General features: G+C 39.3%; 1 protein-coding gene across 2 annotated transcripts in view; it reads right to left on the bottom strand.

The window, feature by feature from the left end:
- CCNY (cyclin Y) overlaps positions 1–27,775 on the bottom strand; it is a 141,606-nt gene that overhangs the window by 43,096 nt on the left and 70,735 nt on the right. For both annotated transcript variants that reach the window (XM_034402172.3, XM_034402173.3), the window contains exon 2: positions 8,427–8,501. In XM_034402172.3, the coding sequence (XP_034258063.1) occupies positions 8,427–8,501 (75 nt within the window). The remainder of the gene's footprint in view (positions 1–8,426; positions 8,502–27,775) is intronic.

Genomic DNA, 27,775 nt, shown 5'->3' with positions numbered 1-27,775 from the left:
GTTGCTGAACAAGGCAGTCACTAAGCAAGAACTACCTGTAAAACTTATTTCATTCAGAGGCTACCAAATTTTCTTAAGTCTCCATTTCTTTTAGTGTCACTGAACCTATTCACGTCTCTTTCATTTAGATAATGATTTTTCCAATAGTTCTTAAGGTTTTGAACCAAAAGTCTTTCTCTGCAATGTCCCTTAATTCTTCAAATATAAAAAATATTGATTTACCACTTATTATACGCAGAGAACATGCTACTTCCCTGTCCAAACACATGTAATGAAGATGTCTTAATATTTTTTTAAAAATGCTTACATGCCTTCAATAAATCCTAGACTATAAAACAGCAGACTAAAAGCAAGCTCTTCACTGAAACCGTTGCACCCATAACATTTAAACAGAATGTGGTATAAAAGAATGTGAGACAATAAATTAACATATACTTTTAATAAAGCAGTGATTAATAAATGAAGCCAGCTTGTTCTAATGGTTAAAGCACCAGGCTAAAAACCCTGAGACTGTAAGTCTTGCCTTAGGCATACAATCCAGCTGAGTGAATTTGGGCAAGTAATTCTTTCTCAACCCTTGGAAGAAGACAATGGCAAAGCATTTCTAAAAAATTTGCCAAGAAAACTGCAGGGGTTTCTCTCACAATCACTAGAAATAAAATCTGACTCAAAGACACAAACACACATAAATCAATGAATTAGCATCATTACTGGCTTAGAATTTTTATTGGTGAATTTTATGGGTAAGGGGTTTTAAATTGGGAAAGCCATTGGATTTAATTTTATTTCAAATTCATTTTAATGTTTGTATTGGATGTTTCTTAATCTTGGCTGTTCACCGCCCCGAGTCCTTCGGGAGAGGGGGCAGTATAAAAATTTAAAAAATAAATAAAATAAAATAAATAAATACTAGAATTCTAGCAGCTCTAATAAAAATTAGAACTATTGTTCATTAAAAACCAACATGTGTAACATGTGTAGAGTTGGTTAAAACACTCCCAACTCTGTGGCTCAATACATTAAATATTGGGTGTATCAAAAACATTTCCTTGCAGATGTCCAAAAAGCTAACAAGAATTAACTTATTTTGTATTATCTTAAAAATAGATGACACTCCCTCTTCTGCTAGTTGACAAAGTACAGGAAGTTCTCAACTTACAACAGTTTAGTTTAGTTGAATAGTTTAGTGACTATTCAAAGTTACAGTGGCACTGAAAAAAGTGACTTATGACCATTTTCCACACTTATGAAAATTGTAGCATCTCCATAGTTAGGACCGCAACATTCAAACGCTTTTAACTGACTCCTATTTATGACAGTTGCAATGTTCTATGTTCCTCTTTTGTGACCTTCTGACAAGCAAAGTCAATGGGGAAGTCAGATTCACTTAACAACCGTGTCACTAACTTATCAACTGCAATGATTCACTTAACAAGTGTGGCAAAAAAGGTTGTAAAATGGGACAAAATTCACTTAACAAGTAACTCAATTAACAGCAGAAATTTTGGGTTCAATTGTGGTTGTAAGTAAGGTTTAGGACTATCTGTATTAGCGTAATTTTTAAGTTTCAAAGAAAAAAAATTGAGGAAAAGGGCTCTGAATTTTCTCCTCAGTTAGCATGCAATTGATTCAATATATCATTTACTATCCCAAAGGTGCTTTTTGTAATAGGCAACTGGACTTTCTGGTTTTTCTTTGAAGATGTTTCGCCTCTCGTCCAAGAAGCTTCTTCAGCTCTGACTGGATGATGGAGAATGGAAGGATTTATACTCCTTGCAGGTAGCTGGACATTTCTATTCTTGCAGACAGCTGGACATTTGTATTCTTGCAGTCCGGCTGTCTGCAAGGAGGATGCATCCTTCCATTTCCCACCATCAAGTCAGAGTTGAAGAAGCTTCTTGGACGAGAAGTGAAACATCTTCAACAAAAACCCAGAAAGTCCAGTTGCCTCTTGAAAAAAAGCACCTTTGGGACAACCATGATCTGGATGACTGAGAATCTCCATAGACAGATAATTTACTACTTAACAATCCATTATACATGTTCAACATGGGTATGCTGGAGCACATTAAGAGGTGAGTTTTACAATTTAAAAGTAATTTGAATTGTGTAGTATCTCTAGCATAGGAATTTAGCAGCCTGAAAGAAACAAGGATCGAGATTGTACTTCACAGTATAATTCATTTCAATAAAAACTGAGAAATTACTTCCTTTGATGACACAGGAATAAACTACGGGACTATGGGACTGATCAAAATGTAAATTTCTAAATATTTCTTTTCTGTTACTGCTACTAACGTCATTTTCCATCAAACTAAGCTATGCGTTTTTATTATGTCTCACTACAGTTGATAGTCATAACCTTCTGGAGTTTCATGAACAATTTAATATTTTCATAGTATACAAACTAATCCTGGCTAATCAGAAGTCATGTTGAGAATATAACAATATTATGACACTAGAATAATGAGGACAGGGCAAGAACAGTCAACACAATAATCTTTAAAGAGGCATTGGAAAACTCTGTTATCGTAACTTCTAAGCTATGCAAATTTATTTGCTCGTACTGATATGAGCTTTATTTTGTCTCCACCTAGAGTGAAAATAATTTTATAGACGTAGAGTTCTATCTAACTGACTACATTAAAGCTAAACGAGGTGGTGATGCTATAGACCTTTTCTTCAAATAGAAATTTTCTGACCCCAAGTGGCGCAACTAAATATATAAACCACACCAGAGAAATTCACAATGCAATAGTGACAATTCTTGCATCAGGCTGGAGATGTTGAGGGAAATGATGAACCTGTGGAACCCAAGAGACCCCAGCATTTGGCCATGGGAGCTGAAATCACTACTGCCAATTTTATTTCTTGACATTTATTGGACTTCTGCTGCCCAAATCACAAAGATGCTGAGCAGCCTATATAATTAATGTAGTATTGATAGTACAATATATATTTTATACAGGTAGTCCTCGACAACAGTTCATTTAGAGACTGTTCAAAGTTACAACGGCACTGAAAAAAGTGACTTTTGACCATTTTTCACACTTATGACCATTGCAGCATCCCTGTGGTCATGTGAACTGACTCGTATTTATGACGGTTGCAGTGTCCTGGGGTCATGTGATCACCTTTTGAAACCACCTGACAAGCAACGTCAATGGGGAAACAAGATTTACTTAACATCCATGTTACTAACTTAACAACTGCAATGATTCACTTTACAACTGTGGCAAGAAAGGTCATATAATGAGGAATAACTCTCTTCATCACAAAAATGTTGGGCTCAATTGCGGTCATAAGTAGAGGACTACCTGTATATGTTTCCAACTTTTCTGTCCCAACATTTGAAACTTTGAGATGAGAAAGTTGATACAGCAGACTCAACAGCTTTGCACTGAATATCACTGCTACTCTTCACCATTCTCTTATCTCCATATGGAGGGATTAAAGATAACGAGGAGCTCTAGAGATCTGCAGCCTCTTGGAAAAGTATCTGCAACAGAGGTGAAATCCAGCAGGTTCTGACAGGTTCTGGAAAACCGGTAGCGGAAATTCCGAGTAGTTCAGAGAAGCGGCAAATACCACCTCTGGCTGACCCCTGAGTGCAGTGGGAATGGAGATTTTGCAATATCCTTCCCCCAGGAGTGGGGAGGGAACGGGGATTTTGCAGTATCCTTCTCCTGGAATGGGGTGGGAATGGAGATTTTGCAGTATCCTTCCCCCTCCACGCCCACCAAGCCACACCATGTCCACCAAGCTACGCCCACAGAACTGGTAATAAAAAAAATTGGATTTCACCACTGATCTACAACCAATGTGTTATCACCCAGGGTTGGTGTGCAAGCAACACGTGCTAGGCGGAAGCTAGACAACTTTTATTCAACCACCATCCCCACAATCCAGCAATTCCCAGTCCGTTTTCCAAGATCTCTTCCCCCAGGTTATCCTTACAGACCAGGAGCAAGGCTCGAACACACGTGCCCGCACAAGCTTCATGCAACTTCCCAGCAATGAAAGTCCACAGGAGCAGCATTGCTCCGGGGGCAAGACAGGATCTCAAACTCAGCAAAGTTCACGACGAATTTCAAAGCAAAGGATCAAACCTCACTCCACACCAGCAAGGATTCTGGAGCAAAGTTCTTCTTGCAGCCGTTGCCACAAAATACACTTGTTCCCGACAAAAACCCCTCCCATGGCTTCTCCTTCAATGCTATTCTCTAGATGATCCTCGGAAGGGTGCCCTACTCCCAAGTAGTCAGGTCGCCCTGCACTGACTCTGCCTCCCTGCCTATTCTTCTGAAGCCCAAGAGACCCAGGACTGCCTTGTCCTCACTCCTAGGTCGTTCTTCATGGGCCAGAGGGAGTGCACCTCTCTCTCCATCAGCCCCAGCTCCATCTCCTCCTCGGACGGGGGCTCCAGTGGGGCCATGACATAATGTTTCTATTCTTTGGATTTCCTATGAAGTCCACCTTAATAGTTGTTGGGTTTTTTTGTACAGACTGAAGAGAGCAGCTTGCTCTTCACTTTATAAACAGTGTTAGACATTTAGGAAAGAGAAAGACTGCCTTTTGCTAGAAGATGAACATAATTTTCAAGTTTTTTTTCTGAGAGCCTAGGACACGGTGGCCAAGCAAGGCAATCTAGGCAGGAACAAGATCTCCTGCTCTTCCCTCAAAGATTTTCTTTCAAGGAGGATTCTTTATTTCTTTATTCTTTTCTTTATTTAGCTAAGTCTCTTTCAGCCTTAATTTGGGAGTGCTTCCTACCTAAGAATGGCAGGAAGCCACAAAGCCACCAAATTTCAGCCATTGTCATTGGTGTGGAGATTACGGCTGTAAGAAAACAAATCTTAGAACCCAGATGTTAAACCTCAAATAATTCATTCCTCTGTTAGACCATGATAGTCTGGAAGAGAAAAGGGCAACTCAATACATGACTATCAATATTTCTTGCACATTTTTCAAAGAAAACGTGGTTGCAATTTGTGCACAAAACCAGTTGTGGGAGGAAAAAATATTGCATCAACCTAGGAGTAAATGAATCCTCTTCTCCTGATTACATCAAGTTGCATTCTAAAGCGAACACTATTAATTTCCTGGGAAGGCAAAAGCGCAGACTAATAAATGATCATGTTCAACTCCGCTGATCAATGAATCTGGAAGTGTGTCTGTATTTTCCTTTTAAAGTGCAGCACTCAAGAGAAATGACAGCAGTCTTCGACCTCAGCTTAAATTTATTTTGGTGAGACATTCAACCAACACAAGGATTAAACATCCTTGCTGCAGAAATGTGTTCCAAAATACTTCTGAGTAATTCTTGCCTGTTCTTAGAATAAAATATTTGCAATAGGAAAGACCAGGCTCCGGATTTATTTCCTCACTCTTCTGAAGGAAATAGGAAGGAATATATGTAAAAATAGATGTATTAAATCGTGGAAAGCTTTAACATGCCTATCTTTGTAAAAAAACAATAACAAGAAGAAGCTGAACATTGTGCTATTGAATTCTCTTGAAATAATTTTACAGTACTTGAAAATTAAATGCAAACGAAAGGATGGGAGCACATGTACTTCCCAAACCTGGGTTATCCATTATTAATTTAGAACAATTAACTCAAGACAGAAATGAACAGGCTCAAATTATACTTCTTATGAGAAGACCTAGGTCTCTGGAGAAGGCCCCAATGTTAGGAAGGGTAGAAGGAAAGAGAATAAGCAGACAACTAACTCAAGAGGCCTTGGTAGTACAGTGGTCTAAAGCACCCTGTTATTAAGACCAGCTGCCTGCAATTACTGCAGGTTCGAATCTCGCCAGGCTCAAGGTTGACTCAGCCTTCCATCCTTTCTAAGGTAGGTAAATTGAGGACCCAGTTTGTGGGGGCAATAAGCTGACTTTGTATAAATATACAAAAGGATGAAGGCTATTGCTTAGCACATTGTAAGCTGCCCTGAGTCTCCGGAGAAGGGCGGCATATAAATCAAATTAAAAAAAAAAAAAGATGGATAGACTCAGTTTCAATGAAGTTGGGTACATCATTGGACGACCATGCTAGGGAAGGATTATCATGGGGAAAATTTATCCATATGGTTGCCAAAGCTAATGATGACTTGATGGCACATAATCATCAGTCCAGAACAGGAATCGTGTTGTTATCTAGATTTAAAAAAAAAAAAAAATTGATAGTCTTTTTTTTAACCAAAGAACTGTCAGTTTCAGTCTTCACTCATTAGTGACTTGTATGAGATAGGTTGAGGGACAAACTATTTATAAAATGAAATATATGTCTCTATTCAACATTTATGGATTTAGTAGTTATTGTTTTAAGTAATAGCTGTGTGATATAAGGTTGAAGCACACCCAAGGATTTCATTTTTCAAGCAGTTTTGAAAAATTCCTATCATCTCCAAGTATTTGCTACTTGACATGGGAGAGAAGCCGATATTGTTGTCACTAGCGACTTTTCTTCCATGCCAAAAAGCAATGAGAACCTGGGGAGAAGATTCGTCTTGCGGATATTCTTAACAACACAGCATGAAAACGTTTCAAAAATACTTGATCTGTTCTTGTTTCTGGTTTTGCATCCATTCCACCCCACAGATAACTAACTAAACAAGAGTTCTTTTTAGATAAAAAGATATTTAGTTAATACAGTGCACAATATGGTATTGACAAATATATACAAAACATTTTAAAAAAATAAGTGACTAATGATATACAGACAAAATACTGCTAAGCTCTTAATTGCATAGATAATTTATACACAATGATTTGTAATTTACGTAGTACAGCAGGCTATCATATTTTTGGATTTTGGTTCTTATAAAATTTATTACAGATTTGAATTAAGCATGTAACAACATAATATTTTAAGAAATGTAATGGCTCTTATCTCACAATAGAATGTGATTCTGGATTAATCAGGTTTTACTTTTGTTTGTTTTTGTGTCTTCAAGCCATTGTTGACTCATGGCAACTGCAGAGTTATTGGCAAGATTTCAAAAGTGGTTTGCCATTGTAAGGCACAGGGCTAAAAAGCACTATGAAACGGTATATTACTCTGCTAAGAATGATTGGCCAAAGATCATCCAGCTGGCTTTGTGCCTAAGACGGCACTAATATTCACCGGGTGATGCCTTAACCACTATACCTAACTGGTTCTCTGTGTTAATCAGTTACAAAACAGTAATAGATAAACTGGGGACTTTGCCTATTTAATTACATCAAGTATACTAATCAATAGCCCTTTTCTCCATTCTGATATAGCAGTCAAAAATTTTGAACGACAGCAGATGCATGAAGAATATTCACTTTCCAATTCAATTAAATGACAATAATTCATACAAAGTCTCTCACCATAAACATGTGTAAGATGTACAAAATAGTAGACATATTCATATCTCAGTCAAAATGAGAAATATGTTAAGTTAATTTAAAGGCTTCTAAATGCATTGTTGAGCTTAAATGGACTCCAGAGGATGGTAGAGGACAGGAAGGCCTGGAGGAATGTTGTCCATGAGGTCGCGATGGGTCAGACAAACAAAAAATGCATTGTGCCTTAAGCTTTAAAAAATTTAGCCCCTACTTCAGCAGATACTTAAAATGATTACCTTGACATGTCAACAATGAAATTAGAGGAAAACGAAATACTGTATACAAAACACAGAGAGCAAATAGCTGTCCTATTTATGAAACAATGATTTAAATAATACTACCGATAGTCTTACACTGGGAATATATAGCATAACTTTACAACACTCTTTCTTTTCTTGACAGAATTTTATGGCTCAGGTATTTCAGGTATTTAAAAAGGGCAACAATATTGTTGAAGTATTTCCCCACTAAGGTTTGAATATTATAATTTCTGAAATTAGACCGATATTATTTTAGAACTTGAATAATTTGTTAATGCTGGAAACACAATATGAGCCAACAGCACGTTGGTTTAAAAAAAAAACATAATCATTCATGAGACTTATATGACCACTGAAGTGAAAAGACTAAAAAGACTTAAGATAGCTTATATTAAAAGCTCAGTAAATATGAGCCATCAAAAAGCAAAAAAATAGGAAAAGATATCGGTACTCCTCTATAGGAGAATACCTATAATGTAATTTCAATAACACTTCAACAATCAACATGATTCACAAAGCATAAAATTTGGGTTTTCAGTACCATTCTAAAACAGAAGAGGAATAGAATAGAGCTGGGATTTCAAGTGGTTTTGCTGGATAATTATCCAGCAAAACTCTAAAAATACAGACTTAAAATGATTTTTTGTTAAAGAAGATTAGGAATCCTTGGCTCCTAATTTCTACAAAATCTTAAAATGGCTCAGAGGAATATAAACTATGAACAATATTACGGTTCAATTATTAAGTACTAGGCTTTCGTCCAATTGTAGTTTATAGATGGTTACTTACCATCAGTTTGAGATTTACTGAGGAACATTGTGCTGGCTCGTGGATGGTCTGAGGGGTTGAATTCCATGTTTAGATCTTGAAAAAGAAATGTGAGAAAAAAATGGAATATTAGGAGTGACTTATCAGGAGTAAATTTAGTGTTTCATTGTACAACTAATGCTAATCCATTGTAAAGCGACCTTCCTAGACCCCAAATTATTGCTTTGTGCCCTCAGTTCTCCAATTCATTCCTTTTAAAGCAGAGATTGTTAACCAATTGATTCCATGGACTCCTTTTGGAGACCGCTGAAAACTACAGACCCCTTCATGGAAAAAATGTGTCTAACTGCATAAAATAAAATACATATATAGATTATATTATAAAAGAAATCTAACACAGCATAATGAAATGCAGTTATCAAAATATTAAAGAATACCAGCTATGCAATATTGCGTTCTTTATTAATGCCTTATATAAATTACAAGAAATTTTAATTAAGTTCTAAATTTCAATTGGAGAGTAGGAAAAATAAAAGGTATTTTTCCTGTCCAAATTCATAGACCTCCTGAAGACTATCCCTGGATCCCCCAAAGGATTCCTAGCTAAGGGCCTCTAATTTACAGCAAGAGTCTATTTCAGATATAATTGTTCCCTGTAATAATAATTACAGTGCCTCTGCTTACACAGATTTATCCTAATGTGGAAACTATTGATATAATGACATCATCCTCTGCCAGTTTATACAGACTTAATTTTATGAGATAGAATTAATGGTTGGCAAGATCTGTTAAAGGGAGCTGACATAACACAATTAAGAATGCTGGATAAGTAAACCCTGAATTCAAACCACAAATGAATTATATAGCTGTTTGGATCACCTTAATGTTTGTAAAAAAGGGAAAGCGGGGATATCCTTTACACCAAACTTCTTGAAGAAAAGACAAACATACTAGAATAAACTTGCAAAAGGATCTTCCCTTACTTGCCTGTAGTGTGTAAAATTAGCCTCCAGCAAACTCTTAGAAATGCTTTTTCAAGGCATACAAACAAGGCTTTTAAAAAATCAAATAAATGGGCCCTCAAATTAGGAAGTCTGTGATCTTTATGCAAGACAGTTCCATTGCTGCTACTAACAGAATGGAGGTGGGGGGGAGGAGAGGGGTCAGGACAAAAACTGATTATCCCTTATTTTTCTCTCATTTTCCACCCTTCTAGAATTCTTGAAAGTCTTTGGTTTGAGTCAGGAAGCAACTTGCCCAAGGAGAAGATCTGCCACAAGGGGGCCAATCCACAGCAAAAGCTGTGGATACTTTTCTGCTTAGCTTAAGCATCCAATTACGACTGGATGAGGCCAGGAGGCTGTGATAGTCATCTTTAGCGTTGGCCCATCCTATGGTCAGATGTGAAGAGTAGACAGAAAACAAGAAGGGGAGGAAAAATAGAGGAACAAAATCCTCTACACTTCTCATTTTCATTTCAAGTTGAAAAGGTTTCTCGAGAAACTGAAATTTGACTCTCTCCAATCTACGTTTTGCTGCCAACTGGCAGAAACATTATGATGGCATTGCTTACCCCTCTTAATCTCAGCTCTGCCTTCCCTAGAAAATGCCATTGATAACACTCTTTGCTGCCAAATGTCAAGAAACATCCACAGCTTTTAGTCCCCTTATTCGGATATGAGACAGACATCTGCACACTTGCATACAAGATTTCCCTATAGCAACTTTATCATTAAGATGTGTGGACTTCCGTTCCCAGAATTTTGCTGGCTGTAGAGTTCTGGGAGTTGAAGTCCACATATCTTAATATGGTTGAAGAACACTGTTGTAGACATTCATACATGCATAATCACACTCTCATAGGCAGCTACACAATCTAACACAGTCACATATGATAGCATAAGAGAATAAAATTATTATTATTATTATTAAGATTGGTTGCATAGGCAGCCAGATGTTTAAACTGGATTAGGCATTTTTATCCACCTATCTTATTATTACAAAAGCTACGAGTGGCACAAAGAGTCATGGAAAGATTAATGCTCGGCATTACAAGACAAGAAAGAAAGACCTGCACATGGATTAGAGAACAAACAAAACTATATAATAGCATGAAGGAAAAGAATTGCAGTGGAAATGGACTGGTCACATAGCAAGAAGAGCGAATGGCAGGTGGACCATGGCAGTCATAGCATGGATCCCACTCAATAAAAAGCATCCATGAAAGAAACCTACAACAAGATGGATCAACAACATCAGCAAGTATGAACGGCCCTATTGGTAAAAGAAGCTCAGGACCATATTGGTTGTAAACATGGGGAAGAGGCCTTCATCCTGCAGTGCATAGACAGTGGCTAAAATGGTGATTATGATGATAATGATGATCTTATTATTACCGTACTTTTCGGAGTATAAGACGCTCCGGACTATAAGACACACCCACCTTTTTTGGTGAGGAAAACAAGAAAAAGAAATCTGCCTCTGCCTCCCAGCAATTTTGCCTCCTTGCAAAAAACAGCAAACAGCCTGCTTTACTTTTATTTTCATTTTCAGCATAGCTTGATTAACACAAGAAAAAAAAAATCTGCTCCCAGCAATTTACCTCCTTGCAGCAAGCAGCAGAGGCTCACGCAGCAATAGGCAACGGCAATCCCTGCAGCCTGAAACAGCTGAGAGTTGGGAGGCTGATCCAACCAACAATCAACTTGTGCTAATTAGGCTGTGCTAAACTGAAATGGGCTGTTTCTTCTTGCTGCTTGCTGCAAGGAGGTAAATTGCTGAGAAGTCATAGGGGGCCAGTGGGTGGGCAGAACTACATTTGGTGTATAAGACGCACCAAATTTTCACCCCCTTTTAGGGGAGAGAAAGGTGCGTCTTATACTCCGAAAAATACAGTATATGTTCCCAATAATGTGAAGTCCCAACTGCCAGTTCTTTAACTGCTAGTGAACTTTGTATGCATTGAGTTCTGCCCAAGAACCTAGGATGTCATGTATCAGTGTAGTGTATATGAGGATCCAAGCAGTGTGGCCTTTTGCAACTGACAGATGGAAATTTTGCCAATGCACAGATTGTCCTGATTGCACACAGGTTTACAGGAGCAATTAGTGATGGTTTTATCCTAAGGACCTATAAGGCTGCCTTCTCCAATCGGAATCAATCTGTCTGACTGTCTAGGAGAAACTGTGATGTCCAGTTTTCATGAGATTACAACATACAGGAATCATTTGGGGAAGGAATATTTTGCTTCCTGAAAGCAGCATTTGTTAATGCCTTCTAGAAGTTATTTTAATAGAAAATTGTTCTTGAGGGCATTTGAGGGTCCTTCTAGCCATACGGATCAGGGGATTGGTTGAACCTTTGACATATTGTTAATGTATTGTTGATAGACCACCCCTCAGTTGTTCTTCTCTGCCTTTTGTTCTTGCTAGGTATGTATATTTATTGTTATATTACTTTAACAGTGTTTGCCATCCAGAATCCGCTTGACAAGATGGATAGCAGTGTAAATAGATAAATAAACCAAATAAAATCAACCCATCAAGTGGCTTACGTGCTCCTATGTTGTTTTAATTGTTCTGTGTTTTATCTTTCTACTAGAGGTGTTTTAATGTTTATATTATATGGTTTTATTCCTGTAAATCTTAGAGACTTGGAGTAGTTGGCAAAATACAAATGGAACAAATAAATAAAAAAAACTAAATAAATAAGAAATTCCTTTACCTCATTAATACATAGGGAAACTCACAAAAACAATGAAGGCCAGGTATCCTAGCAACTAGCGGTTTCTGAGGAATTCTCTAGGCTTTCCTAGCTATGCAATCAGAAATTTAATATTAGTTTCATTAAAAAAAGAATAAACCATCTATCCATCTATCTGTCTGTATACCTGACTCACAAAATATATGGAAACAGCTTTGAAAAATGACAAGAATACATATACTCATTTTTAGGAGAAACTTGCATTCAGCTCCTGTAACCAATGCTACATTCTAAATTTGGGGAACAGGATGAGTGTTTGGTAGCATGGAAGTTCTTAGACTCTCAGGTATAGATAAAATCAGTTACACCAACATTTTAAGTTTTTTTATATAAACTAATATATATATATATTATTTATCTTTTTGAAATGAGGGGTGATTTTCTTATCTCTGAGTTGAGAGCATGTTCTTGCTACATCTACCATATTCCATAGCCCTTGTGCCCCGATTCAACTTCTTGCTTCTATAGCCTTGGCATTATCCATGTCAATTTTGGATTGATGTAGTTGCCTTAACTGACAATAATAAAGGGATCAAGGCAGGGGTGAAATCCAGCAGATTCTGACAGGTTCTGGAGAACCAGTAGCGGAAATTTTGAGCAGTTCAGAGAACCGGTAGCAGAAATTTTGAGAACTGGCAAATACCACCTCTGGCTGGCCCCAGAGTAGAGTGGGAATGGAGATTTTGTAATATCCTTCCCCCAGGAGTGGGGAGGGAGTGGGGATTTTGCAGTATCATTCCCTGCCACACCACCCAGCCACGCCCACCAAGCCACGCCCACAGAACCGGTAATTTAAAAAATTGGATTTCACCACTGGATCAAGGTGGTGTACCATTGTGTTATTCTGGGCAAAAGGAGATATCTGTAGAAAGACAAGAATCTTTTTTTTTTTTTTTTTTTGCTAGGAGATTTAGAGACCAAACGTGCAGGTCAGATAATAATTCTGTAACTATAAATACTTTTATGTTTAGCTTGACAGTTCATCTTATTGGTGAAACAGCTCTGCATCCCTAGCCTCAACTTAATATGCATGGCACGGAAAACCTGTTCCTATTATGCTTTACACTAGAAAGAATCCATATCATTTTTTCCAGGTACAATACAGTATCCTGGATTTTACACCCCAACCAATATTAGCTATAAATATATAATCTACTGCTCAGTCTCCTTTGTGGCAATCAACAATCTATTCTTAAACCATATTTCCCAGGAGAAGTAAACAAAGTACTTCAACAATCGTAGCTATTAAACCTTTATTATGTATCTTGTTTCAGAACATTCCTGACTAAATAGAGCTGTCAAGAGTTCCACTTGGGAGTTCTTTATAAAATATTTCTTCCCTGAGTTGTCCTTCCTTAATGTCATTGTCACAATCACATCTGTTTGTCTCTCTCTGCACCAACATCCATTCCACATGTCTTTACCCAGGAGGAGAGGACAATGTAAACACTCTTGTTCCCATCACACATATAAGAAGGGCACAGCTCTTTAACCGTCATAAATACATGTCTTGGCAGAAGCAAGACAGCTGTACTATATAGAATTCCATAGTCTTTAATCCTAACATTGCAATGATCTAAATAGGGCTTCCCATTAAACCTGATAGAAATTCAGTAGAATAGCACTGCACCATGAAAGGGTGACTTCTACTTTGCTGAAAATCTTCAAACAGGTTAGATGGTCTTCTATCAGACATGATCAAATGGACTATGTACTCTGCAGGGGTTTAAGAGTAGGTGATTTTGAAAGTCACTTCCAACTCTATGCTTAATTATATAGGAAGTGATTATTTAATGAATCCATCCACAATGGAATTCTGATGAAAATCTAGTGATATAATCTTAAATTAAAACACGCCTGGAGAGCAGTTGGAAGGCCAGTCTTTCTGAATCCGACCGAACACTAGTAAGATCTCATATTAAGAATTACCTAGTGGCGATAAAAGCAGCAGTATAATTATTTTGTAATTAATTACAGTGTAATTATTTTGCTGCTCTTATTGCATCATCAGAGAACCGCCCGGCCGCCCTGTTTAGGGTGACCCGCTCCTTGCTCCACCAGGGAGTGCGGGAGGACCCCTCGGAGGGTAGAGCCGAGAACTTTGTACAGTATCTGCATGACAAAATCACTCAGATTCAGGAAGGTCTGGACTCCGACTGGGTAGTTTCAGGAGGGATGACTGAGGCAGGTCTTGAGAATGTTATCTGGGATGAGTTTGATCCTGTGACCCCTGACAACGTGGACAGGATTCTGGGTAGACTGAACACGACCACATGTTTGTTGGACCCATGTCCCTCCTGGTTAGTGCTGGCTTCTCAGGAGATGACGCGAGGCTGGCTCCAGGGGATTATAAATGATTCATTGAGTGAGGGTGACTTCCCCGCCATCTTAAAAGAGGCGGTGGTGAGGCCTCTCCTCAAGAAGCCTTCCCTGGACCCGGCAGTGTTGTCTAATTATTGTCCGGTCTCCAACCTTCGCTTTGTGGCGAATGTTGTTGAGAGTGTGGTTGCGCGACAGCTCCCCCAGCACCTGGATGAAATGGTGTAACTGGATCCGTTCCAGTCGGGCTTCAGGCCTGGGTACAGCACGGAAACGGCATTGGTCGCATTGGTTGATGATCTCTGGATCATCTGGAGGGCTCGGGACAGAGGTTGCTCCTCTGTCCTGGTCCTATTAGATCTCTCAGCGGCTTTTGATACCATCGACCATGGTATCATGCTGCACCGGTTGGAAGAGTTAGGGGTGGGGGGCACTGTGTTGCAGTGGTTCTCCTCCTTTCTCTCCGACTGGTTGCAGTCTGTGTTGGCAGGGGGCAGAGGTCGACCCCGAGGCGCCTCATATGTGGGGTGCCACAAGGGTCGGTCCTCTCGCCCCTTCTGTTCAACATTTATGTAAAGCCACTGGGCGAGATCATCCGTGGTTTCGGGGTGAAGTACCATCAGTACACTGATGATACTCAGCTGTACATCTCCACCCCGGACCACCCCAACGATGCCCTTAAAGTGATGTCCCAGTGCCTGGAGGACGTGCGGATCTGGATGGGGAGAAACAGGCTCAGGCTCAACCCATCCAAGACCGAGTGGCTGCGGTTTCTGACGTTCCAATATAGTCAGTTGGTACTATCACTGACTATTGGGGGCGAATCGCTGGCCCCCACGGAGAGGGCTCGCAACTTGGGCGTCCTCCTGGATTCACGACAGTCTTTAGAAGAGCATTTGATGGCCGTGACTGGGAGGATTTTTCATCAGGTTCACCTGATTCACCAGCTGTGTCCCTTTCTGGATCGGGACTCGTTACGCATGGTCACTCATGCCCTCGTCACTTCCCGCCTGGACTACTGCAATGCTCTCTACATGGGGCTCCCCTTGAGGAGCACCCGGAGGCTCCAACTGGTGCAGAGTGCAGCTGCGCAGGTGGTTATGGGAGCGACTTGGCGTTCCCATGTAACACCTCTCCTGCGTGAGCTGCACTGGCTCCCGGTGGTCTTCCGTGTGTGCTTCAAGGTCTTGTTACCACCTTTAGAGCGTTCCATGGCTTAGGACCTGGTTATCTACGGGACCGCCTGCTGCCACCAGTAGCCTCCCACCGGCCGGTACACTCTCATAGAGAGGGGCTCCTCCGGATGCCGTCGGCCAAACAATGTCAACTGGTGGCCCCCAGGGGGAGATCCTTCTCTGTGGGGGCACCTACTATCTGGAATGAGCTCCCCCCGGAGATACGGAGGATCCCGGATCTGCGCACCTTCCGCCGCGCTCTCAAGACCTTTTTATTCCATCAGGCTGGCCTGGCCTAATTTTTTCCCTTTTTTCCCTTTTTAAAACGCAAATTTTAATTCGTTCTTAATTTATTGGGGTGTTTTAAATCTGTCTTCAGCCAAATTATTTAATTCGCTTTTATTCAGTTTTAAATTTTGTATTTATGTGTTTTTATCCTGTGGCTGTTCACCACCCTGAGTCCTTCGGGTGTAGGGCGGTATACAAATCAAATAAACTAAACTAAACTAAACTAAATAAGTCATGGGATACATGGTACTGTTTTTTTCTAGGACTGATTGGCTAAATGTTATCTCACAAACTTCCTTTCTTCCTGAAAAAAGAGGAAGGGAGGAGAAAAATAAAAATACAACTTAAGGATCTTAACAATAGACAAAAGTGTAAGAGAAATTATCTGCTTTCACAAGCTCTAGAAAAATAATTTAATTGGGTTAGATCTTTATGGATCAGTTCCAGCTTTCATCCATTCCTACTCATAGTCTTCCTTCTGGCTTGGAACAATTCACTCTGATCTTGAACCTGCCATTGAATAATTTAATTGGGTAATTATTTGACTGCTGGCCATCTCTATAAGTATACTCAACTTGTAACCATTCATTTAGTGACCGTTTGAAGTTACGACGACATTGAAAAAGATGACTTATGACAGTTTTTCACACTTATGACTGCTGTAGCATCCCCATGGTCATGTGATCAAAATTCAGATGTTTGACAACTGGTTTATATTTATGATGGTTGCAGTTTCCCAGAGCGATTTGTTTTGTTGTTGTTTTGCAACCTTCTGACAAGCAAAGTCATTAGGGAAGGCGGATTCACTTAACAACCATGTTACTAAATGTCTCTGAAGATTCTCAATCATCCAGGTCACAGTTGTCCCAAAGGTGCTTTCTTAGTTTTTTTCCTTGAATTCCCCACCATTCAGCCAGAACTGAAGAAGCTTCTTGGATGAGAAGCAAAATGTTGTCAGGAAAAAAACCAAGAACCAAAAAACCAAGAAAGTCCAAGTTGCCTTTTGAACATCACCTTTAGGATAACTATGTTATTAATTCAACAACTGCAGTGGTTCACATAACAATTATGGCAAGAAAGGTCGTAAAATGAAGCAAAGCTCACTTAACAATTGTCTCATTTAGCAAGTGAAATTTTGGGCTCAAATTGTGGTCATAAGTCAAGGGCCACATGTACAGACTCCTTGTCTTTTTTTTAATGTTTGCCATCAAAATGCTTACTGTCGAAAGAAGCAATTGGTTAAAATTATTCTCCATACCAAAGCGACAAGGGCATGAAGATACTTAAGAAAGCAAACCATTTCAGTACTGGTTTACTTGAAAAAGGGTAAAAAGATCCAATTCTTTTTTTTAAAAAAAAAAATCCTTACTTACCCTTGATTGATTACCTTTCTAACCTTGTATGCCAACATTTTGGGCTTTTTCCCCAATGATTTCCTAACCATTTACAGAACAGACCAAACTGTATTTTGAATAGTATTGTATAGTAGTTTTCAAAACTGTATTTTGAATAGTATAGTATCCTGTTTCCCAGAAGTGCTAATCAAATGCTCTGGGGGCAATACCAAACACAAAAGAAAAACAATAGATCTTTTTTCTATTATTTCTCAACAATTCCCAAGTATTCTCCCTCTGATCCCTTAGTAATTACACAATTCGTTTTAACATTCATGTAAAAATACTATTCCCTGCTCTGACTTTTGAATAAAGCATATTTCTTACAAGTATACAAAATGTATGCATCTGATGGAAATGGCCATTGTGGGGCCAACTTTATTTATTTATGCTCATGTGTATGTATAGATAGATAAATCATTTAAATTACTTTCAACAAAAACAATGAGAAAAAGAGAAATACAAGTGGTGCTGGACTTACGACCATGGTTGAGCCCGAAATTTATATTGCTAAGTGAAACATTTGTTAAGTGAGTTGTACCCCATTTTATGACCTTTCTTGTCATAGTTGTTAAGTGAATTACTGCACTCAAATTGTTAAGTGTATCTGGCTTCTCCTTTGACTTTGTTCGTCAGAAGGTCACAAAAGGACACATGAGCCCAGGACACTGCAATTGTCATAAATATGAGACAGTTGCCAAGCATCTGAAGTTTGATCCCGTGACCATAGATATGGTGCAACAGTCAAGTGTGAAAAGCGGTCATAATAAAAAAGCGGACACACTTTTTTTTTAGTGCCGTTGTAACTTCAAACTTTCACTAAATGAACTGCTGTAAGTCAAGGACTACCTGTAGAAAACCTTTTCCCTTCTTTAATTTCAGAAATTGTACTGCAAAACTTTTACGTTTAGTTATACTTGAACACAACTTTTGAATCTCACAGTAGTGATTATAATAATTTCTTGGTAAAAGTGATATTGAGGGGGAAAATGCCGTGCAAACTACCGTATTTTCCGGCGTATAAGATGACTGGGCGTATAAGACGACCCCCGACTTTTCCTGTTAAAATATAGGGTTTGGGCTATACTCGCCGTATAAGATTACACCTCTTCCAACACACACCAAATAAAAATTAAAAAACATCACCCACAATGGCTCACCCACAATGTAAAAGCAGCTGTGCTAGACCCAAAATGGCCCCTGCAACAAGCAGGAACCTCAGACAGCCACAAAAAGCCCAAAAACTCAACTTCACACTTTACACACACAAAATTCCACATACAGCTTTGTGAGATTTTGAGTGTTTGTGTAGTTAGAATGAAACACTACAGAAACACACTAAATCTCAGAAAGCTGCACAAATATTATTTTATTTTATTTTTATTTTTATATTTCATTTCATTTCATTTTATTCGATTTCTATACCGCCCTACTCCCGAAGGACTCAGGGCGGTGCACAGCCAAACAATAAAAACACATACAATACAAAATTTAAAAAATAGAATAAAATCAAATTAAATAATTTTGGCCCCGACAAATTTAAAACCCCAAACTTTTAAAACCAATTTAAAATTGAATATATAAAATACTAAAAGATATTTAACATTTTAAAAATCTTTTATAAAAGAGGGGGAAAATTAGGCCAGGCCGGCCTGGTGAAATAGTAAGGTCTTTAAGGCGCGGCGGAAGGTGCGCAGATCCGGGATCCTCTGTATCTCTGAGGGGAGCTCGTTCCAGATAGTAGGTGCCCCCACAGAGAAGGCTCTCCCCCTGGGGGCCGCCAGTCGGCATTGTTTGGCTGACGGCACCCGGAGGAGCCCCTCTCTATGGGAGCGTACTGGCCGGTGGGAGGCTATTGGTGGTAGTAGGCGGTCCCGCAAGTACCCAGGTCTAAAATTTAAAACTTCCTAAACTTTAAATGGCTAGGTCTAAAAAAGAACAACTAAAAAAACCCCCAATTAACTATTTTTTTAAAGCTCCCAAAGGGGAAAAAACTTACCCAATAGAATAGGGGTCTCCACCCTTGGCAACTTTAAGACTTGTAGACTTTAACTCCCAGAATTCCTCAGCCAGCTTTGCTTTGCTGGCTGAGGAATTCTCGCAGTTGAAGTCCACAACTCCCTGCCTGCTTGATTGCAGGCAGGGAGTTGCTTGCTGATGGAATGGATCGCAGGCAAGCGAAGCAAGGCAAGAGTTGCAACTAGCAGCTAAGGTAAGCAAGCTGGAGGGGGAATTTTTTTTTTCCTTTTACATGGCTCTGGGGATCCCAGCTGAGTTGCCTGATTAGCAGGCAATTCAGCTGGGATGGTCAGAGCTTGGCTTGTCAGAGCCTTTTGGGCTGGTCTGCCTGGTTACAGGAGAACGACACCTGGCGTATAAGACGACCCCCGACTTTTGAGAAGATTTTCAGGTGTTAAAAAGTCGTCTTATACGCTGGAAAATATGGTATATGTTTTCTCATATTTTTGCTCTAAAAGAAAGGGGATATTAATTTTCCCAAGGAATCAAGAACATCATGACAACCATCCTAAATGAACTGGAAATGCCACCTTTTTATACTCTTTAAAACATTCATTCATATGAAAATGAAAAACAAAACAAAACAATATTTCCATTTTAAGTTGGAATTTTACAGCTCCCCCAACATCCACCCAATAGAAAAAGCTTAGTATTCAGTTAACTTTTCAAAATAGGAAGGAACTAGCTTTATGGGTGTTGAATGGTCCAAAGATCACAAAGTGAAGTGAAAATCACATCATGTCATTCCTGAAGAACACACAACCTTAATTGAATGACATTAAATTACTGGATATAAATCATGCTGCCCTCAGTTATTACCCTCGTCATTTCAATTTTTTAAAACATACATTAAAAGAGCAAATTAAACAGGTAGAATTATACAGGGGACACACTAAAAAAAGGGAAAGGCAAGGGAAAGGGTTTTTTTTTAAAAAAAATATTGGAATGGCAATCAGTATTACATAGTGGCTATATGAGTTTACAATATAAACAAGATATTAAGCTACTAATACCTACACACACACAACACACACACGTCTATGGAGATTCTCTGTCATCTACTGTAGATCATGGTTATCCCAAAGATGATTTTTCAAGAGGCAAGTGGACTTTCTGTTATTGTATTTCTTTCACTGTTATTTCTTTTAGTTGTCTCTTGAAAAAGAACCTTTGTGACACAGACTGACAGACATGCGCGCGCGCGCGCACGCACACACACACACACACACACACACACCAAAATACATTAAATATGAATCATTTATGTCTATGATGTCCTGATACCACACATCAGGAGAAAGTGTTATTTGGGGAAAGAATGCTGCATCAGCTAATTTTGTTTAGCTTTAAAAGAAGTCAATCCTAGCTCTGAAAATAACTACATTTGTGCCAGTGGTGAAATCCAATTTTTTTTACGTTCTGTGGGCACGGCTTGGTGGGCATGGTGTGGCTTGGTGGGTGTGGCTTGGTGGGCATGGCAGGGGAAGGATATTGCAAAATCCCCATTCCCACCCCACTCCGGGGCCAGGCAGAGGTGGTATTTGCCGGTTTATTTATTTATTTATATTTATTTATTAAATTTTTATACCGCCCCCTCTCCCGAAGGACTCGGGGCGGTGAACAGCCAAAATTAAAAACACACAATACAAATATTAAAATACATTAAAATGAAATTAAATTATCTTTGGCTTCTCCAATTTAAAACCCCTTGCCCATAAAATTCCCCAAAATTCCCCAATTAAAAGATTTTTAACCCAGTAGTTCTCTGAACTACTCAAAATTTCTGCTGCAAGTTCTCCGAACTGCTCAAAATTTCCACTACTGGTTCTCCAGAACCTGTCAGAACCTGCTGGATTTCACCCCTGATTTGTTCCTTCTCATGAGTAGCAGTAGCAGAAGCAGGATAAAGAGGCAAAAACCTATTTAGAAACAGCCAGTCTGTCACACAGCCATTTCTTTTATTATAAACCAACCAACCTAAATCTGTCATAAAAATATGTAGCTCACAAAAAAGGCAAAACCAGCCCTACCTTTCTATTGGTCTCAAACATTATTTTTCTTAAACTACAGAAACTTTAATCCTTGAAAGTTTAAGTCTCTTTTTTGTGTATATTTTTGAGTCAACCAAGTAAGGAAATACTTGATTAGGAATATGATCCATGTATTAGCCACAGCTAAGAATATATAATAAGATCATTTTGAATCCTGTAAATAGAAAACAATTAAAATTTAATCCAAGCTTTCAAGTACAAATCAACTGTTTTGTTTATATGAAGCATATTTTACATTTTTTTCTGGAGAATCCAAAAAATGTGCTTAGTAAAAAACTCTTAATAAAGAACTAGACAATCTGTGATCCCTTGGGGCATCATTTCAGAGATTAATTCCTTACCAGATTCCTCAATGTCTTCAACAATAGCAGAACTTCTAATGTATTTGAAAAATTCTTAAAATTCAGGGAGATATTTAGAGTTGCCTTGAAAGTAACCCATATTTAACTGGAAAGCATAGTCAAATATCAGGCTTTGACCACAGGAAATGTTTTATGATAATTTTATATTATTAATTTTAAACGATTGCGCAAGGTTGTCAAACTCATGTCACATGTTCCGGATGGGGAGGAACAGGTTTCGACTCAACCCTTCCAAGACCGAGTGGCTGTGGATGCCGGCATCCCGATATAGCCAGCTGGCGCCATCGCTGGCTATTGGGGGTGAGTCATTGACCCCCACAGAGGGGGCTCGCAACTTGGGCGTCCTCCTGGACACACGGCTGTCTTTAGAAGAGCATATGACGGCCTTGGCCAGGGGGGCTTTTTATCAGGTTTGCCTGATACGCCAGTTGCGCCCCTTTCTGAGTCGGGATTCCTTATGCACAGTCACTCATGCTCTTGTCACTTCTCGCCTGGCCTACGCTAACACTCTCTACATGGGGCTCCCCTTGAGGAGCACCCGGAGGCTCCAGCTGGTCCAGAATGCAGCCGCGCGGGTGATCATGGGAACGACATGGCGCTCCCATATAACACCTCTCCTGCGCGAGCTGCACTGGCTCCCGGTGGTCTTCCGGGTGCGCTTCAAGGTGTTGGTTCTCACCTTTAAAGCGCTCCATGGCTTAGGGCCAGGGTATTTACGAGACCGCCTTCTGCTACCGATAACCTCCCACCGGCCAATATGCTCTCACAGAGAGGGCCTCCTCAGGGTGCCGTCGGTCAAGCAATGTCGGCTGGCGGCCCCCAGGGGAAGAGCCTTCTCTGTGGGAGCACCCGCCCTCTGGAACGAGCTACCTCCCGGAATACAGCTGATTCCGGATCTCTGCACTTTCCATAAGGCCCTGAAGACGTTTTTATTTCAGCAAGCTGGCCTGGCCTGAATAGGTTTTATGGGTTAGTTTTTTAATTGTATTGCTAGGGGTTTTAAATTGGGGCGGCCGTTTAATTTAATTTATTTTTAATTATTTTAACTTTTATATTGTATGTTATTTTAATTCTTGGCTGTTCACCGCCCTGAGTCCCTTCGGGGAGAAGGGCGGGATATAAATTTAATAAATAAATAAATAAATAAGCCACGTGCTGGCCACGCCCACCCCCGATTTAACAAAGGGAGGAAAGTTGCGATACGTCATGTGATGACAATGTGTCATTGCAAGTTTGACACCTCTGCCATAGCATGTTTTATAAAATTTGCCAAACCCAGGAATCATGGGTTCTGTGTTTTGGATACATTCTGTAAATTAGCCTATGACTAATCTAGTCATAGGCTAATTTAGTAGACACTTTTCCCTGTGATGCACCTTTTGACCCAGTTATAGATGGAGAGTTTTAGTAGTATATATGTAATTTACTATTGTTCCAAATATATTATCATGACACTTATTAGGCTGCCATATGATAAAAAGATTTTCTCCAAAACACTACTATCAATTTTCTAGAGCAGCTGAACAATTGCATAGAATTTCTACTTAAGAGAACTCTTCTCTTCATAAACATACCTAAATAATTTATTACATGCATTTTTATGTAAAGCAGATAATACAATAATCTCCAGCAAGAAAGAAAAGAGAGCAAAGGCTTTTCAGTATTTTTCCTGTACACATCTTTACGAATCATTAAACAGATTTTGCAGGCGCACACACACACTGAAGGCCTTTTCCTACATTTCTTTTGAAGTATGCTTCTAAATGTATACCCTACAAATATGACAAACATATATTTATGAGCATACAGTGCCTATGGGAACATTTATCAAATAGCCAACAATAGCCTTGTTTGGATTTTCTGCTTCCTGTTTAAACCATCCCAGAAGGGCAGACCAGTCATAAGAACACTGCCTCACCCTGTCCATTGTACACCTTATTACAGTGGTGTCAAACTCAATTTCATTGAGGGCCGCATCAGGGTTGTGTTTGACCTTGGGGGGGAGGAGGTGGGCATGTCCAGTTCGACATCACTCGTGTCAGGGGGCCCTGTATGCAGCCTCCCTGAGCTCTTTTTTCACTGGCAGAGTGCTGCAGGAGGCCATCATAGCTGAAAAAGGAGCCCACAGGGCATCACCTGAGCTCCATTTTCACTGGCAGAGGTACCGCGGGCCAGTCCTTCGCTATTTCCAGGACAGCCCCACAGGCCAGATCTAAGCACCCCGTGGGCCAGATCCAGCCCATGGGCCTTGAGTTTGATGCCCCTGTCTTATTACTTGCTTCAATCGCTTCCCAGTATTAAGAAGACAAACACCTGCAGGACAGAAGCTTTTCTACTCCTATATTCATACACAATACAGAATCCTGCAAGATCAGGGATCTAAATTAAACTGACTGTAAAGCACTGAATATAGGGTTTCTGAAGGAGTAATTCAGACTCCCAACATGTGATGGGCATGTGATAAAGAAGTGATACCAGGGGACGGAGCACGATTGCTTATCTTTATTGTCCCAGCATTCTTTGGCCACTTTAATGCCCAAAGAGAGCTTGTGTTTCATAGACACTAGAGCAGTGTTTTTCAAACTTGGCAACGTGTGGACTTCAACCCCCAATTCAGACTTGAAGTCCATAAACCTTAAAGTTGTCAAGATTCAAAAACTAGGTTTTGCTGTTGTATAATCAACATAGGGCAAATTTTATCTCCTGTTAAAATGCAGTGCACTAGAATTACAGGCCTAAGAAATGTGAAACAAACCCAAATCTCACACAGGAAAGTGGACTAAAATAGGATCAAAAAGAAAAGGCATGCTGTTTTAAAATAGTGGCTCAGTTAAAATATTTAATAAAATCATCCAAAGTATTTAATGAGACTCATGGTTTTGTGGAAGGCCTCCCCTCCCCTGAAGATTTTGGGGATATTTTGGGAGATATTTTAAAAAGGCAGGATAAAATATTTCCCCTAAAGGAAAAATGAAAAAATCTAAAGGGAAGCAGAAACCAGCCCGTTTCCCTGCTCCAAGCAGAAACTGAAAAGGCCAGCTTTTAGAAATGCAGATTTGGTAATCCATTCAGAAAGACTGGGTCAAGACAGAAAGTCAGATAAACAACAAACAAAAGGTTGACAAAATTAGCTCAGACAAACACCTAGGATTTGCATTTCCTCTTTTGCCTATAGAGCAAGTTATGACCCTTTCATAACTCTACATGACTCCCATAGGAATCCAGAAGGTATAAAACCCCACCCACTCTAAACTCCATTTGTTCAGCTGACCCAGAACTACAAACCCTGGTGGTTCTGTTCACCAATAAACGAACCTCCTTTCCAATCAGCCTCCAGCATCCATGTTATTTTCAGAGTCTTTCTCCCGGCTTAGAACGGAACCAGTTGGATTTTCCTTCCAACAATTTGAACCAATTGTACCAAATTTGAACCTATATACACAAGTACAGTTATGCACATTCAAACCATCTGCTTAATTAAATTATATTCATTCGAACACCTGCAAAATGTCTTCCAGTAGCACTGAAAGGCTTTAAGAATACAATATTCCTAACCTTTGCAGTGGAAAATCTGCAAAAACTCGAGATTCCTTCAACAGCACAAGATTGTAGAGTTCTGGTATTAAGTACTTAATTCTCTTCCTGACAGATTGTTAACAGTCTAACACTATCACACACTATCTCTCACCATCATGCAATTACTTTTCACTACAGGGTTCATAGCATTGTTTGTCAGTTGTTATTTTGACACTCCCCTCCCCCCATTTTCCTATGTCAAAATCTATTTGGTATATTTATGAGATGAAGAATTGGCGGCCTTTCTTTTCTGTGAAATATAAGGTATACTGACATCTCAATGTGATGAAAATCACTCATGCCTGGCCAATGGTGATTACATGAGAAGATGACAAACACAGAGATAACATGGATAATGTATTCAAATGAGATTCATAATATAAGAAAAATCGCACTCACCCATGTCAATTTCTATTAATTGGCCTGAATTATTTTTTCTTCAAAAAGATCTGACAACTCAACACTCCTTTCAAAAACGCATGGGGAAAAAAACCCTACCGTATAAGCAGCGGACTCTGATGGAAATGGCAGATTTAGGTCATGGGCTCACTCTTATGGAATTTAATATCCCTTATCCCAAATCTTAGTGTTATGCCAGACATTTCTACAGCACTTTTTGAAATAAACCAACTGTCACTAGCAAAACCTGAAAAAATAAAGGACTTGTATAACTTGATAGCATTTTTCAAATTAGTCTCCTGGGCATTTTTTTTTTTTTTAAGATTACTTCAGAAGTTTAACTGCAACTGAATACAACAATCGGTCAGCAATCTCATCAGCAATATAATCATCCCAATTTCCTTATTTATTCCCAGGTATAATTTACATATAAGGGGTCTCTGAGTTTGATCCTTTTCTTGCAGATGTACTTTTCTCTTTGATGTACTCAAATCCTCTGCTCGAAATAAAATTTCCTATACCACCAGGCTTGAAATTTTAGGCCTCAATAGCCTCGAACTATGCCGCCTATGTTCTGACCTAAGCTTAGTTCATAAGATTATTTACTAAAATGTCCTACCTATAAATGAGTACTTTAATTTCAACCGCAATAACACAAGGGCTATCAATAGATTCAAACTCAATGTAATTCGCTCTAATCTTGATTGTAGGAAATATGACTTCTGAAATAGAGTAGTAAATGTCTGGAACACTCTACCTGATCCTGTTATTAGTCTCTCTAACCCCCATAACTTTTACCTTAAACTGTCTACTGTGGATTTTTCTAAAAGAGGTCTTTCTAAAGAGGTCCCTAAGGGGGCGTGCATAAGTGCACCTGCATGCCTACCGTCCCTGTCCTACTGTCCCCATTTATATGTACTCATTTTATGTGCTTATGGCTATGTTTTGCTTATTTATTTCCTTTTATATGTGTCCATGTCTACATCTATACTGTTACTTGTTTCCTTGTACTTGTTGAATGAATGAATGAATGAATGAATGAATGAATGAATGAATGAATGAATAAATAAATGTTTCATTACCCAAACTAGGTAACATTAGTAGACTGGTAGACTTTATTGGAAATTTACATATTTTTAGTACTTTGAATTAGTACAATAGCTAGAGGGTTTTCGGAGACTTCCAGTTGGCACCGCAAGGACACAGACGGGGAAATGGTGAGCTCTGCAGAGCTTCGCCAAAACCCCGTCTGCTAAGCTGCCGCCGACATGTCTGCGGACCTCCCCTGTCTTGCAGGGACAGGGAGACAAAAAGGGACCCCTTGGGCGGCTGATAGGAACGGGCAGGTTCCTCGGGGCCGGAGGCTTTCCCTTCATACCGGCGGCAGTGGAACGACGGCCATGGCAGCTGTCCCGAAACTGCGGCAACCGGGAACAAAGATCGTGCTGGAGGAGAGGAGGAGAAGCAGAGAAGAATAGAGAGCGAGTATCTCGAAGCCGGGTGAGTGACACCAACCCAGGCAAAACAACACATATATTTGGATTTTTTAAAAAAAGACCCCAAACTTCAAATAGCGGCAACAGAGCCATGAAGCTTGAAGATTGAAAAGGAAAAAAAATGGAAATGAAGACCCGAAATAGACTTTGCTTTATTAAATTTGGCTTGGAAGAATTGGCTTTTAACAACTCAATAAATTGACTTTGCTTTTATTTGGAACGGATTGGAGAAATGTCTCTTTGGGAGTTTACACCTTTGAAAGTTAACAAAACTAATGAAGACAGACAGACGGATGGCTACAAAATTGCCATGGAGTCTGCGGTGACTAAGCAGGAAAGTGGATTGAAGATATTTTTCTTTCCGTTTGAAAAAGAAACATTTTAAATGGCTTTTTACTTTGGATTACTTTGAAATTAACATTAGATCTATGGACTTTGGAGATTTCTATTCTGTCCCAGATGATTTTAAGAAGAAAGAAGGAATATTTTGGACATTTGACAATGGAAATTAATAAGCTTAGCAAAAAAA

The sequence above is a fragment of the Pantherophis guttatus genome, chromosome 4, assembly GCF_059756535.1.
Source record: "Pantherophis guttatus breed Tessera chromosome 4, ASM5975653v1, whole genome shotgun sequence".
NCBI lineage: Eukaryota > Metazoa > Chordata > Lepidosauria > Squamata > Colubridae > Pantherophis > Pantherophis guttatus.
The sequence above is the reverse complement of the archived record's forward strand: the minus strand, read 5'-3'. Positions and strand labels throughout refer to the sequence as shown.